Raw genomic sequence first — 15815 nt, 5'->3', positions numbered from 1 at the left:
GAAAAAGGCTAATGTAGTGCCCATCTTTAAAAAAGGGAAGAAGGAGGATCCTGGGAACTACAGGCCAGTCAGCCTCACCTCAGTCCCTGGAAAAATCATGGAGCAGGTCCTCAAGGAATCAATTCTGAAGCACTTAGAGGAGAGGAAAGTGATCAGGAACAGTCAGCATGGATTCACCAAGGGCAAGGCATGCCTGACTAATCTAATTGCCTTTTATGACGAGATAACTGGCTCTGTGGATGAGGGGAAAGCGGTGGACGTGTTGTTCCTTGACTTTAGCAAAGCTTTTGACACAGTCTCCCACAGTATTCTTGTCAGCAAGTTAAAGAAGTATGGGCTGGATGAATGGACTATAAGGTGGATAGAAAGTTGGCTAGATTGTCGGACTCAACGGGTAGTGATCAATGACTCCATGTCTAGTTGGCAGCCGGTATCAAGTGGAGTGCCCCAAGGGTCGGTCCTGGGGCCGGTTTTCTTCAATATCTTCATTAATGATCTGGAGGATGGTGTGGATTGCACCCTCAGCAAGTTTGCAGATGACACTAAACTGGGAGGAGAGGTAGATACGCTGGAGGGTAGGGATAGGATACAGAGGGCCCTAGACAAATTAGAGGATTGGGCCAAAGAAATCTGATGAAGTTCAACAAGGAGAAGTGCAGAGTCCTGCACTTAGGACGGAAGAATCCAATGCACCGCTACATACTAGGGACCGAATGGCTCGGCAGCAGTTCTGCAGAAAAGGACCTCGGGGTTACAGTGGACGAGAAGCTGGATATGAGTCAACAGTGTGCCCTTGTTGCCAAGAAGGCCAATGGCATTTTGGGATGTATATGTAGGGGCATTGCCAGCAGATCGAGGGACGTGATCGTTCCCCTCTATTCGACGTTGGTGAGGCCTCATCTGGAGTACTGTGTCCAGTTTTGGGCCCCACACTACAAGAAGGATGTGGAAAAATTGGAGTCCAGCGGAGGGCAACAAAAATGATTAGGGGACTGGAACACATGACTTCTGAGGAGAGGCTGAGGGAGCTGGGATTGTTTAGCCTGCAGAAGAGAAGAATGAGGGGGGATTTGATAGCTGCTTTCAACTACCTGAAAGGGGGTTCCAAAGAGGATGGCTCTAGACTGTTCTCAGTGGTAGCTGATGATAGAACGAGGAGTAATGGTCTCAAGTTGCAGTGGGGGAGGTTTAGGTTGGATATTAGGAAAGACTATTTCACTAGGAGGGTGGTGAAACACTGGAATGCGTTACCTAGGGAGGTGGTGGAATCTCCTTCCTTAGATATTTTTAAGGTCAGGCTTGACAAAGCCCTGGCTGGGATGCTTTAGTTGGGGATTGGTCCTGCTTTGAGGAGGGGGTTGGACTAGATGACCTCCTGAGGTCCCTTCCACCCCTGATATTCTATGATTCTATGATTCCAGGTAGAGACTGGCTTGAGCCAAGACTCTGGATCCAAACACCCAGGAGCTGTGGGGAAGTTGCAGTTTACAGCTGAACACTATGGCTGGTTTATCTCTAGCCGCAAAGCAGACCCAGCACAGCAAGATCATTAGTGCAATCAGCTTCTCTTAAACAATGCACCTGGCACCTAATTTCCAGGTGGACAAGGGGTTGTCTTGAGTGATCCCCTCTGGCCAATGCCTGGACCTGCTCCTTTATGCTACTCCATGGTCCATGAGTTGGGTTCTAGTCCCATCCCACAACTGTTTTGCTCTAAATTAACGAATTAGAGCTTGATCCTGCCCACACCAGTGGCAAAGGGTGGGGCCCTAAGGTGGCATTATGACCCTGTTTGGGGCATACGGTAGCCTGGGGAGATCATATGGTGGGGGGAGGAGGCTCACATCCTTCAGGAAATCAATCATCTTCAGATACAGATAATAAATCTTTTCACCAGTCCTGATTTTCATAAGCATTTTCTCTGTGTTATTCTCCAGCTGACGAATCACCTGCAACAGAGAAGGATCTTGTGTCGCTTTGCTGGGTTGCCTGGAACATGAGACTGCTCCTGGGGACCAGATGGGCCAACTCAGAGCCCTGGGGCTGGCTGGCTAGGGCTGCAGAGCCCTCAGGAATGGGGAGGGCCAATTGGTTTGGTGCTCCAGTAGACTTATATTCATTTAAAATCTCTTTTTGACACAGCCCCGGGGCTCTCCTCTGGTAGGTTAGGATTCTTCCAGGCTGCATTGCCCTTAGCCATGGACTGAAGCCCAGCATCCTCCCCATGAGAGGCCACTGACTGTGTGAGCTCCTTTCTTCTGGCGGCTACAGGGGACAGGAGGGATACTGATAATGGATTCCAGCTAGGGGTGACAGTGGGAAGGCTGCATGCTGCTGGTGTACAGAGCAGGGCAGCCAGCCTGGGAACTTCTGGGTGCATGAGCCCAGGAAATGGGGCTTCAGACCTGCCTTTCATCTCCTCTCTTTGCTGCTCCTGCCCAGTAGCATTAGTAGGTTAGTTTGTACTGGGCCCAGGTTCTCTTCCGCTGCGGACTTTGTGGTACTAGCGGTGCAGTGGAAGGACTGGGGTCAGTCTCTGCAGCCAGGGGAAGGTCTGGGGTCACTCTGTGGCCACCCCTCTGGCTGAACTAGAATTGGAGATGGACTCCCCAGGGGGTTCCTCATCCAGGCCTCTGCAGCTGGAACAAGGTCCCTGTGATGTGGGGCCTTCACGGTGCAGAAGTGCAAGTGAGCACACAGGTGCATGTATGGCCTAAGTGTGCACATGCATGAGTGTGCTTGGATGGGTATGAGTGCCCATGAAAACTGGGAAGGACATGGGGACTGTCCAGAGCTAACCATCATCCAAAAAAGCCACATCTTGGGCTGGTTCCAGAGATGCCCATGCCCCTGCCGGTCCAACTGAAGTCAGTTGGACCTGTAAGTTCACAGCCCTTCCCGGGACCTGGCCCATTGCTATTACCACAGATTTCTGGCATGCACAGTCTTCCACTGGAGCTGAGCCCTTATCACCTGCTGTTGTATCTGGCCCTGTCTGTCCACTCCTTCCATGTCTGCCAGGTGTCGCAGCTTTCTCTGCAGCCCCTCCAGCATCCCGCCCCGCTTCTTCACCTCGTACAGCAGCACATTGTGCTCGTTCATTCTGTCAAAGATGGAGTTTTGCAGCTTCTCTCGGGCGGCCTGAAAGAGACACAGTGGCACTCAGGGAGCACTGGGTGGGCTCACCCACGAGCAGCCTGCAGAGGGCTTGGCCCCAAGTGAGCTTCTGAACCACCCCACCCTCAGCCAGCCCAAAGGCAGCCTGGCGATAGGCAGAGATCCCAAAGGGAGGAGAGCCAGGGATGAGGTGATGGCCACAATAGCTGCTGATTGTGCATGGCAGGTGCCCAGATACCACAGTGACAGGAGCAGGATAAGCCCTAAGATCGATGTCAGACAGAGCCTCGAGCTGGAGTCCTGCTGGGTGCAGGCTGGGAGATCTGGGCTCTGGGGTGTGGGTTTGGCCCAGTGTAAAGAGTGGGACCCGTCACTGGAGCTCATGCAAGCTGTGACACACCAGGTAAGAATCCATGCAGGGGCTCTTTGCGGAATGCAGATCTGGGTCTGAAAGTCAGTGGAAAAGTCTGATGCTCTAATCCCACCAAAGCCTGGAATCAGTAGTACACACCTGTGCCCCCAGAATCCCTCTCCTCTCCCTGGTGCTGCTCCTGCCAAGGGAAAACAGGGCCACTGGGGCTGGAAGTGACCGCTGATCTGCCAGCAGTGAGGGCCCCAGCTGAGCTGATGCTGTAGCCCTTGCTGCTCCCATGTTAACCTCTGGCATGTCTTGAATCCAGCAGGAAGGGAAGGTCCCTAGCTAGGGTGAGGACAGCACTGGGGCAGTACGTCACGGTGACAAGCCTTTGAACTGACAGTAGCTGGTGTGACTGGCAGGAACACATTGTAACACAAGGGAGCCACATGAACCTTCCCTGGGGTCTCTGCTGCACACTGCCACTGTTCAGAGATCTTCTCTGTGACAATAGCACAGACCCTCCTGCTCCAGAAACAAAGGCCTTGCCACCTGAGCTAGAGGAGAATCTCCAGTAATTGTTAGCAGTATAGGGTCTATGGCACACAGTCGAGCAGTTCTGATTCCATCCAGCACAGGGTGGTGGGACACACATGAGTGTGTTCACACATGCACACACACTCCCCAACTCACTACAGTACAGTCCCCTGGAGCAGAGGTTTGATGGCATATCAATCACTGAGAGGGACAATTTCCTTTAGGGCCACCTCCAGTCCTCTTTCCCCCATTTTCTCTGCTCTGTCACTGGGCAGTAAATGCCAGACAGACTGGGTGTGTGCTCTGCCAATTACCTCCACGGTGCTCCTGGCTAAATGCATCTTCAAGCGCTTTTGCTCCCAGCATGCCCGGGAAATCGTCACCTTGTCATACTGTGGGCAGGAGAGGAGCAGAGAGAAACTTGGGATCAAAGTTCTACTTCTAATAATTTGTGAGTGCATCCGCACACAGTAATTGTTAATGCATTATTCCCAGGCAAGGGCTGACCTCCCTCCCAACCCCCAGCTACGGGAGCATCCTCAGCTGCCAATGGCTGAAAGCAAGGCAGGGTAAGGCGAAAGTGTCCACACATTTTAGGGGCCTCAATTTTTGGCTTCCCCTCCTGAGACAGCTAGAACCTGCCTTTCAGAGGGGCTGAACTTCCACGCCCCCGGCTGACTAGTGTGGGTGCTCTCAGCACTCAGTGCCTCTGGAAACCAGGCCCAGGATAGATCATGTTGGGGCCCAAAGCACAGATGCCCCAAACTATGCCATAGTGACTTGCCCAAGATCTCACAGCAAGTGAGATTGTCAGAGCTTGGCTTAATACTCAGGAATTCCTGGGCCCCCGTTTTTACTCAGACTGCTAGGCCATACTGCCCCCTGTAGCCAGCCCAGTTCTGACTAGCAGGCCAGTTTTCAATGTCCAAGGGGCAGAGCTGCTTGGGGCAGCTGTAGCTGGCCCATGAAGAAACAGCCCTGCCCCACGGAGCTCACACTGCACTGCAGAGCCAGTGGGAGAAGCTCAGACCCTGGGAGCACACACAGGTCACTACTGGGGGAGGTCAGCATTGTGGGCAGGGGAGCCTGGAAGGCAGCACAAGGATGATGGGGAGAAGGATCCAAAGGGGGCACGGAGGGAGGGGAGCAGGAGGAGAGCTGGCCAGGGCCTCCCTGGGAGAAGCAGCCTGCCTGTGCTGGGGGGCACAGCGGGGGCAGTGCACGGAGCTGGGGAAGTGCGTGACATGGGCAGGACGGGGGTTAGTAGCAGCCCTGGCTGGGCAGCGAGGTGGCTGAGGGAGTCCAGGGGAGAGATGCCCAAGGCTGGGAGCAGGGTTTGGGGGGATGAAGAGCAGAGGGGCAGGCTGGGGTGGGCAGGGGGCCCGGGGGGCTGCAAAGCTGGGTGTTGGGGCAGGAGAACAGGGACCAAGGGGGCAGGAGGGGATCCAGGCAGCAGTACCAGTACTGAATGGTATTTCCCTTTGTCTCCTGCTGGCCCCGGGGGTGGAAGGTGAATCCGCTCAGACCTGCACAGTGTTGGAGAGCCTCAGCTGGAGCAGTTTGGGGTGCTGGGGCTCAGGGATTGCACACACCCTGATGGCTCTCCGGGTTAGGCTTAGCAAGCTTGCCCCTTGGCATGAGGGCAGAGCCAGGCGCTGGCAGAGCAATGCCCCGGCTGGGGGCGTGGGTACCTTCTGAGCCACGCCCAGGGTGCACATCTCCTTGTGCACATTCTCGCGAAGGAAGCTGATGAGCCCTTTGTTCTGAGTGAGCTTCTCCTCCGTCGAATGTGCAAAAAGCTTCTTCCCTTGTTCTAGAGGTAAACTGAGGATTTCAGTCAAAGGGCAGACCCAGGTCCCTCGCCACGATGCGCCAGGCTCTGACGGGGAAGGCCTGGCACTGCATGCTCCGCTGCAAGTGGGTGGAACTCACCGTCACAGAATTGGTGCCCAGGGCATGTCACTGAGGTGACCAGCTGAGGATCTGGCTCCACGTTTAACCCCCACCCCTTCTGGATTGGATAATTCTATGGAAACATCTTGGGATTTCCATTGTAGAGGCCAAATTCTGCATCCTCAGCCAGCCACACATTGCTGCTGCAGAAGCCAGACAGCCCCATGCACCCGTGGTCTGACCTACAGCAGCCCCAGCCCAGATTTTGGGCAGGTGACTCCCAGTCTGGGGTGCCCCTCAACAGCTCCTTTCACCGAGGGCCAGCACAGCAGCCTCTCTGAGTTTTTTTGCAGGACCCAGACCTCCCTCTGCCCAGGGGATTTCTGGTGTGTGTCCATAAGTGTTAGGCAGCCAGGATTTGGACCCATATTTCTAAAGGCTCACAATGCCCATCAGGCATCACTGAGGGTTATTGGTCACTAGACCTCCATGCCCACCCCCATCTCCCAGCTCATCAATATCTGTGGGGTTTTCTTCTCCCACATCTCATCTGAGCCCTTTCTGGAGCCTGCTGCAAACCCAGCTACAACCTCATCGGACCTGCTGCCTAGGATTGCACTTGGCTCCTGGGTCCTGGCAGCTTGACGGGCTCAGGAAGGCTTTTCACTCCAGCCTGTCACAGCCTGGCCAAGAAAGAGAGCATCACCTTGCAGTGAGATGATGGCACGCAGCTCCCGGATCTGCTGCTTGATGTCCCTCTTCCTCTGGAACTTCATGGTGGCAGAATGAGGCAGAGAGTATCCTGTCACAGTCACTCAGACTTTGGGTCCCTGCCTGGAGACACTTCTAGCCCCCTCCTCCCACCAGCCGCTGAGCAGGAGAGAGATCTGCCTTTAGAATCAGCTTTTCTATTGTCCTTGTACTGTGACATCAGGAGGATCTTTGTGACACAGTCACGCACCACTGGGTTCTCAGTGGTGGCAGTTGGGTGCGTGTGTGTTCTCTTTGCGTGCTGTCACAGCCTGCACAGGGAGCTGGTCCGACAGGCCTCAATAACACTACCTAGAAAGACCACAGACTGGGTTCATAGAATCATAGACTATCAGGGTTAGAAGGGACCTCAGGAGGTCATCTAGTCCAACCCCCTGCTCAAAGCAGGACCAATCCCCAATTTTTGCCCCAGATCCCTAAACGGCCCCCTCAAGGATTGAACTCACAACCCTGGGTTTAGCAGGCCAATGCTCAAACCACTGAGCTTTGTTCGTCCCCCCTTTGTTCGGTGGCAAAGGCCTTGGCCAGGTTTATTGTCAACGGAGCACGGCCCTAGGACCCTGGCTCCCTGGTTACAGGGACACTAGCACATGTATGCCCATGACAATGGACCAGATCAGCCAGCAGCGGGACTGTCTGCTGCCCCCTCAGCTGGACACGGGTGCCCCTCCAGCGGCTGCTCCTTCCACACATCGATACAAACAAGTTCATCCATCAGCCTGTCCTCCCATCCTTGTCTTACTTGGGTCGTGTGTTCCTGTGCCAGCTCCCAGGATTGTGCTTATATCACACCTGTGTGCTGGGGTGGACCTGGGCTTGCCTTCCAGAACGTGTTTACATGAATACCCAGGGCCTAGGACTTCCTGGGAGTGCCTGTGTTGCAGCAACGCGAGCTACGCCTTTGCCAAGTTCATGTGCAGGACATGAACTTCCAAGCAAGCATCTGGTTTTTGATGATTGGCAATCCCTTGATTCGAGGATGATCTATACCACAGATTTGCATATGGGTCCTGAAATGACTCAGGAGTCTGATCCTGGAACCGCAAATCCACCCACAGTAGGTACAGACATTTTGTGGCAGGCCAGTGGCTTGCGAGGAGAAAGTTATTTCTTTTTCCTTCCTCCTCTTTCTCTTTTCAGCTTCAAGGACAAGACGCTTCTCCACAAAGCAGGCCACTGCCTGATGGAGGATATGGCGCCATTGGGGTCGGTTGGTGGCTTGCTCCTCCCAGCTTGTGATGTCCACATCAGTTTTCTTAAGATACACTTTCAGTGTGCCTTTGTAGCATTTCCTCTGACCACCACAGGATCTTTGACTATGGGTGAGCTGAGAGTAGAGGACTGGTTTTGAGAGGCGAGAGTCTGGCATCTGCACACAATGTGCAGCCCAGCGAAGTTCGTGCATAAGAATCATTGCTTCACTGCTGGTGACATTGGCTTCAGTGAAGGATGCTGGCGTTAGTGTGGCGATTTTGCCACTTGATGAAAAGGATCTTCTGGAGGCATCCTTGGTGATACCTCTCCAGACTCTTGTGGTGCTGTCGATAGGTCACCCAGGTTTCGCATCCATAGGGGAGTGTAGGAACAACAATTGTCTTATAGACCTGGATCCTGGTGTCCTGCTGTAGGTCACAGTCCATGAAAACGCATCGGAGCAATTTCCCAAAGGAAGCATTTGAGCACTAGATCATGTGCTGGATCTCATTCTCGATTTTTGCATTTTGAGAAAGTTGGCTACAGAGGTAGCAAAAGTGCTCAACTGTCTCCAAAGTCTGACCCTCGAGGGAGATTTGTGGTGGGTCATGTGCAAGGCTTGAAGCAGGTTGATAGAGCACTTTAGTCTTCCCTATATTGAGTGAGACTGTCTCCTCTTGAAGTCTAAGGTCTTCAGGGTGTTGGGATATATATATATACATTGTGATTCATATATCCATGTAATATGTTATAGGTCATTGTGGCCTGGTATGAGTGACGCGTGCTTGACATGAATGCGTGCATTGCAAGTTAGCAACCAAAGCAAGGACTTAAGGTCAAGGACTATTAGAACTCTGAGCAAAAACAATCTTATGTTCTGAGAAAAATATGGAAAATCATCAGAAAAGGAAATAACACCAGCTGGACTGATATAAAATTGTATAAGAATTGGAGGAAATGGCACACCTGGGATCATGGCGGCCCGCCTAGGATTGTCTCTTTGGAATTGTGTGGGTAGAAGGCCTAGTAAACAAAGGCAAAGAACCGATGATGCGACAGAATGGACTATAAATGGGTGCCTATGATTTCTGCAAATCGGAGTCGTTTATTGATCCAAAGTCCCGTGTGGATATAGATGTGGTTTTCGCCAGCTTCCCGCAACTTATGATCCTATCCTGATGGAAGGAACCTTGACTGGCCAATGGGACCATTCTGACCTTTGGACTCTGGTATAGTATGTTTGGGGCGTGAATGCGGAGTGAGTAAGGTTTGTTTTGTAATCAATAAAGAGCATTTAGAGCAGGGGCAGGCAACCTAGGGCACGTGTGCTGAAGGCGGCACGCGAGCGGATTTTCAGGGGCACTCATGCTGCCTGGGTCCTGGCCACCGCTCCGGGGGGCTCTGCATTTTAATTTAATTTTAAATGAAGCTTCTTAAATATTGTTAAAACAGTATTTACTTTACGTACAACAATAGTTTAGTTATATATTATAGACTTATAGAAAGAGACCTTCTAAAAACATTAAAATGTACGACTGGCGTGTGAAACCTTAAATTAGAATGAATAAATGAAGACTTGGCACCCCACTTCTGAAAGGCTGCCGACCCCTGATTTAGAGTATTATATACTAACACCGTGTCCAGTATCTGCTTGCTCCTGTATCCCCTAGGAAGACCTCTATTGCGGGTCTAACAAGTGGTGGAGAATGCAGAGGGGAGAGAGATATTAAGGAGTGCCGGATTTCGAGATGGGGTCTTACAATGTTGGGGGAGTCCTTATTTAAGACTAATAAGGGTGATTCTTTATTTGTGAAATGTGTGAGAAAAAAAAAACGTGTGAGATACCACGTGGTGTTAGTGTAATAATGTTTAAAACACTGTTTAAGAAGAGAAGTGAAGGAGTGGAAGAGGCACCCCAGTGGACTAAAGTTAAAGTCCCTTCTCTGTTAGAGAAGGAGATTATTGCATTTGGGACATGGTCTTGGATGGAAGGTGCGGTGGAACCAGATGTAACATTTGATACCTTAGAGAACAGGTTTGAGAAATATGTACAGCTGTACAAGCCTAATGCCAGTAAAAAGCAAACGGCTGTGGTATGGCTGTTGTAGCAACCTGTAAAAAAGGTAATTGCGTGTAAGGGGGAAATCTGTGAAGAGTTGCAAACATTACAAGAGAATTTTAAAACTTGCCAGGAAAATATGGAACGGGAAGTGAGGCAAGCACAGATAATGCAAACTCAGAACTAATGGGGAAACAAAATAGGGAATTGGAGAAAAGAATGATGGATTGGGAAAAGATTAAAGGAGACAAAGATAAATTAGATCATTAAGTGACAGGAATGAAACAGTTAATGCGAGATTTCTCTAAGGAAAAGGAAGAGGCGATCGCAAGCATTTCTCACTGTTGGTGCCAGAAAACTATAGCAGCATTGAAAAAGCAAGAGCAAACACAGGAGCTGCAAGTTGTGGCTGTATGTTAGAAAGAGAGAGATTTGGATTTGGATTCCAATGATATTTGGTATGGAGAGGATTTGTGAGGGGGGTCAAGAGAAAAGGGAATTTGGCCAACATTGAGAGGGGCTTTATACTATGTTGAGGGAAGAAATAAGAAACTGTTCGGGAGAGCCTAAGCCAGGAAAGTCTGTAGCAGCGAGAGAACCGAGATCAACCATTAAGGATGCAGCGGGGGAGATACAGTCAGAGCAGACACAAATAATCCTTGCTAGTTCATCAGACTTACAATTGATGGTAAAGTCAGTAGGCCCAGTGAATATGAAAAATTTAGCCACATGGCTAGTACAGTGGGCAGAATTAGGAGGAACAGAGAATTTAAATATGAGTGAATGTTATAGGTTAATCAGGGCAGCTACCACTGGAGAGATTAGACAGGCAGTAGATAGAGTGAAAAATGCTTTGGACAGGCAGCCAGAAGCACAACATCTGATACCATGATTTATTATGCTGTTAGGGAAAGAGACAGGTCAAAGACCCATGAAGGTGTTAACCAGTGCAGATTACATGAAGCCTGGAGATTCACCCAGGGATTACCTGTTAAAGAGAATAACTTTGGGATTTGTTACCAGCTTTGCCTGTTACTTTTGGGTATGCTCATTTATTAGGGTTACTCTCTTGGGGGTGGGGGAGGTGTCTGTACTTCTATCAATGGACTGCTTGTGACACTTGTGTTCTCACACAGAGCTCTACCTCTCCCTGCTGCAAGTTCCCTCCCAATGGAGCTATCCTGGAGGACCTAGGTTCCCCAGGGCTGGGTTCTTCCAGCCCCAGAATCAGATGAACACACAAACACAGATACATTAACAGAGCACATCTGAAAGGACCAAGTTAATCAGCACTCCCAAGCTGACCCCTTATATGTCCCAGGACTCAGCAGGCTGGATCCAACAGCACCTCTAAGCTGCCACCCTCATATGTCCCTGGTTCAGCACGTCTCTACCCCCGCTTCCACGTTACAATTGTTCTGGTCGTAACCCACAGGAGGAGCAAACCCCACAGGATTTTTCGGCGCTGCAGGGATCTTTAGCTTAGGTATGAGGAGTGTTGCTGCAGAGCGAATGAGGAAACCAAAGAACACCAACGAGGGGGAGAGAGAGAGAGAAGCAACCAGCTTAATCATGAAAGTTATTTATTGCCAGGTAATAAACATAGGGGAGCCAAGCAAACAAAACAGTTATAATATTGAATCTAACTTAAATTTGATTATGAAAGTCAGGTTTAGAAAACTATCAGGATCACGCAAATCAGGGTCAGAAGGCTATATCTAGAGAGAGAGAGCTGGGTTCTCACCACTCCGTGAAGCTGGAATCGATCAGGGGTCCCAGGTGGTGGTGGTAGCTGAGGGACAGGCAGAGCCCCCAGCATGATCAGTCAGGAGAAGTTGAAGTCCCCATGGACCTGATGCAGATTTTGGATCCAGGCATCAGAGCACTCACTTGAGCATGGGTCGGGGTTTTTGTAGAGAAACAACAGTGGTTCAAGGGAGAACACTAGATTTGTTTGTGTAAAACTGATGGCTCAAGGGAGTATCCCAAACTTGTTTTGTTCAGGTTAGATAATGGGAGCTGATCATCCCTGGCTATGGGTGGTGTTCCTTGGAGGGAGCTCACAATGTAATTAGGGAGCTTCACTATTTTGGATTTATTACTAGAATTGGTCTGATAACTACTGAGCTGGGTGTGTGTAGGCGTGGGTTCATTAACATCTGGAGCAGAGATCCCCCATCATGCAGTGCTTCCCTGCTTTTCTGGTCCCAGAGTTCCATGCGGTTCTTGCCTTGGAATCTCTGTTCTCCATTCTATATGCTAATGGAGATGCCTCCTTGTCCCATCGTTGATGTAAATGAGGCTAGGGGAGTTTCTTTAATCCTGTCACCCTTAACCCAGGGGTTTAGGTGTGTCTCCCACGGCCTTTTCATTGCTTTTTGTAAGTCTTTCTTCTGATCAGTTTTGCTTCAAGCAGAGGCTGCAGGGGGGAAGGTCTTTCATAAGTCAGACCGGCTGGGTACTGCGCCCTAGTTCCCCAAGAACACAGAGCTGCAAGGTTATTGGCTGGAGAAATTGGAGGTTGCCAGACATGTCACAGATGGTTCTTTGATGGCAGTTCATTTGAATCAGAGGAAATTTTGGAATGATGTGTTTAAAGGATTAGACAGACATTTTTTAGCGCTGTCTACTAATTTGGTGAACCAAGCAGCCCAGGATGAGGGGTTAACTGTTATGGATGCACTGGAGCACTGGATAGTATGCCAAAGAATAATTAAAGGGGGAAGCCAGGTAGAAGGATTGAAACCCAGAGTACCTTTTAACGTATTCAAAGGAGAATGCTGATCGATCAGGATACCGTGAGAGAGGAAGAGGCTGCGGTAGAGGACAAAACATCCCACCTCAAGGAGGTAGAGGGTGGAATAATCAAAATGAGCCCCAAAAGGGAGTAGACATGGAGACGTGGGATGGGAGACGAACTGATGAATTGACCAGAGAAACGCAAAGGATGGAAGAAAAAATGTTTAAGGAGCAGAAAAAGGTTGCAGCTGGGCAAGCTGAGGGTTCAGCGAAACCAGCTCCACAGGGAAGCCCAGATGACCAGTCGCTCCCCCTGGAAATGGGTCCTGAGGAGTGGGAGACGGTAACTAGAGTACGATGGGATTCAAACGGGAGGCCTAGGACAACTGTCATTGTGGGAGATAATGGACCCAAAAGTGTCCTATTGGATAGTGGGGCTGGTGTAAATATTGTAAATAGAAGTTGTGATTTGACTCGATATGTGTCAGAGATCATTACAGCAGCCTCCTTTATTGGGGAAGGAGTGATAGGAAAAATGTATCATTCAGTCGAAGTAGCTATACCCAGAGAGAGTGGGGGATTTTTGTTGTAAAGAATCAATGTTTCAGATAGATCAGGCGGCTGACCCAGTAATATTGGGGACTCCTTTTTTGAAGAGGAATCGGGTCGTTTTGGATTTAACGAATGGAGTTCTGTGGCATGTGCTCGGCTGGACAGAAAGTGTCCTGACAGCAGGGTACACTCCAGGAATACGTGCTGCAGACGCAGTAGAGGAGATTATACCGGATCAACAGGATGTGGGTAAAGAGGTTTCCCGACGTATGGATTAAGAATAAAGCAGCATGTGGTAAAATCACAGGGGACGAAGTGCCACCACAGAGACAATATAAATATCCTTTGCAAGCAGAGGCAGGAATTAAGAAAATAATCGAATCATTAGAACAACAGGGAGTGATTGAAAAGGGGAATTCTGCGTACAATAGCCCAATTTGGCCTGTATTAAAAGCCTCTGGAGGTTGGAGATTGATAGAGGGTTTAAGACAAATTAATAAAGCTGCCCCGCCTCCCGCACCCCTCCAGGCATGAACAGTAGCAGATCTACCTCAAGTGATGGCAAGAACACAGGGCCCTAAATGGCTCTCTGTCACAGATTTGGCAAATTGTTTTTTCACCAACCGACTGCATCCCGATTCTTGGGCCTGCTTTGCGTTTACTTTCAAGGGAAGACAGGACTTATTTAAAAAAATTCCCCAGGGACTGCACGGTGCCCCGGCTATTGTACACCAACATGTGGTGTGAATGCTGGATCAATTATCCAAAGAGGATCGGGAGAATGTCACCTCATATGTAAAAAGAAAAGGAGGACTTGTGGCACCTTAGAGACTAACCAATTTATTAGAGCATAAGCTTTCGTGAGCTACAGCTCACTTCCTCAGATGCATATCGTGGAAACTGCAGCAGGCTTTATATATACACAGAGAATATGAAACAATACCTATTCCCACCCCACTGTCCTGCTGGTAATAGCTTATCTAAAGTGATTTCCAGCACAAATCCAGGTTTTCTCACCCTCCACCCCCCCACACAAATTCACTCTACAGCAAACCTCATATGTAGACAACAGATTAGTGTGGGGGACACTGAAGAGGAGGCGACTGAGTGGACTACAAAAGTGTTAAGAGTAATCCAAGAAACGGTTTTCAAGGCTAACAAAGAGAAAGCCCAACTAGTGCAGAGAAGAGTGAATTATTTGGAGAGCAAGGAATTCAGGTAGAAATTTACCAAGGCCAGAGGATTCTCATGCATTGAGGGTGATGTTAGGAGGGTTTAACTATTTAAGGAAACACACCTGGAATTCTGCTGCTATAACTGGACCCTTGTGGAGTTTACTAAAAAAGAAAGTAGAACGGGACTGGGGGCCGGAACAAGAAAAAGCTTTTTGTCATTTAAAACAAGCCTTGATGCAAACTCCAGCTTTGAAATTCCCAGAGATAAACCAGCCATTTGTGATTAAGTTGGCAGCAACTCAATGAAGTCTAGTGGCGGTATTGATGCAAGAAATTGACAGGAAGTTAATCCTGGTAGCATACAAGTCTAGAAGATTAACTCCTACGGAGCAGCAGTTTGGGATCTGTGAAGGAGAATGTTTAGCTGCTGTGTGGGCCATTGAAGCTTTTGCTTTGACTGCTGGCCCAGCCGCTATTCTAATGCAACACCTCACTCTCCCCTGAAGTATATTTTACCAGGGAAACTGCAGGGGAAAGGCGTATTCAATAGCAGGATGGCCCAATGGACCTTGATGTTAACTAGCAGAGATGTTACTTATGAGAATAACAAGCAAGCAATGATGTTACCATATGCCCTCCTGACGGAAGGAGAGGAGCCTGAATGCCCACTTCCAGAAACTGCATCAAAGTTAGTTGAAGAAGCACCCCCGGTAGATGAAGTGTTAAGCCGCAGGGAAAAAGAGGTTTGGTTTACAGACGGTAGTTCATACTATGAGAACTCAAATTGAGGGGGAAACTATTTCTGATTCTATGAGTTTGACTTCAGCTCAGGGAGCAGAGGTCAGAGCTCTTGGTGACCAGCTTAAACAGAAAAATAATGTTGCAGACTGTCTTTATGTCTATATGAATTCAGACTTTGTGGAACAAGGACTGTTATACTGGATTGGGATTTGGAAAAAGAATAATTGGGAAACAGCTGAGGGGAAAAATGTGGTCCAAAAGAAGGATTGGAAATCTATCTATGATTGGTTGAAAAAAGACCCAGGAAAATTAAGAGTAAGACATATTAAAGGTCATCAAAAGTGGGAAGGGAATGAAAAACATTGGAATGATAAAGTGAATGCATTAGCTAAATTAGCAGCAAAGGAACCTTTGGGAGTTATTTCAGATTAACAGCCGTGTTAGTCTGTATTCGCAAAAAGAAAAGGAGTACTTGTGGCACCTTAGAGACTAACCAATTTATTTGAGCATAAGCTTTCGTGAGCTACAGCTTTTGTGAGCTACAGCTCACTTCATCGGATGCATCCGATGAAGTGAGCTGTAGCTCACGAAAGCTTATGCTCAAATAAATTGGTTAGTCTCTAAGGTGCCACAAGTCCTCCTTTTCTTTTTGGGAGTTATGGAAGTTACTAGAGCTCAAGCC

The 15815-nt window shown here is 49.2% G+C and overlaps 1 protein-coding gene across 1 annotated transcript in view; it reads right to left on the bottom strand.

The window, feature by feature from the left end:
- The window catches only part of CCDC183 (coiled-coil domain containing 183), a gene marked incomplete at its 5' end in the record, with an annotated part of 29507 nt that extends 22829 nt beyond the window's left edge, over positions 1–6678 (bottom strand). The window contains 5 exons of the mRNA XM_084650325.1: positions 1845–1949; positions 2974–3141; positions 4324–4401; positions 5701–5822; positions 6609–6678. Of these exons, the coding sequence (XP_084506451.1) occupies positions 1845–1949; positions 2974–3141; positions 4324–4401; positions 5701–5822; positions 6609–6678 (543 nt within the window). The remainder of the gene's footprint in view (positions 1–1844; positions 1950–2973; positions 3142–4323; positions 4402–5700; positions 5823–6608) is intronic.
- Between the last annotated feature and the right edge of the window lie 9137 nt (positions 6679–15815).

The sequence above is a fragment of the Lepidochelys olivacea genome (assembly GCF_965140295.1).
Source record: "Lepidochelys olivacea isolate rLepOli2 genome assembly, chromosome: 16".
Lineage (NCBI taxonomy): Eukaryota > Metazoa > Chordata > Testudines > Cheloniidae > Lepidochelys > Lepidochelys olivacea.
Note: the sequence above shows the minus strand (reverse complement) of the source record. Positions and strands in the feature narration are given on the sequence as shown.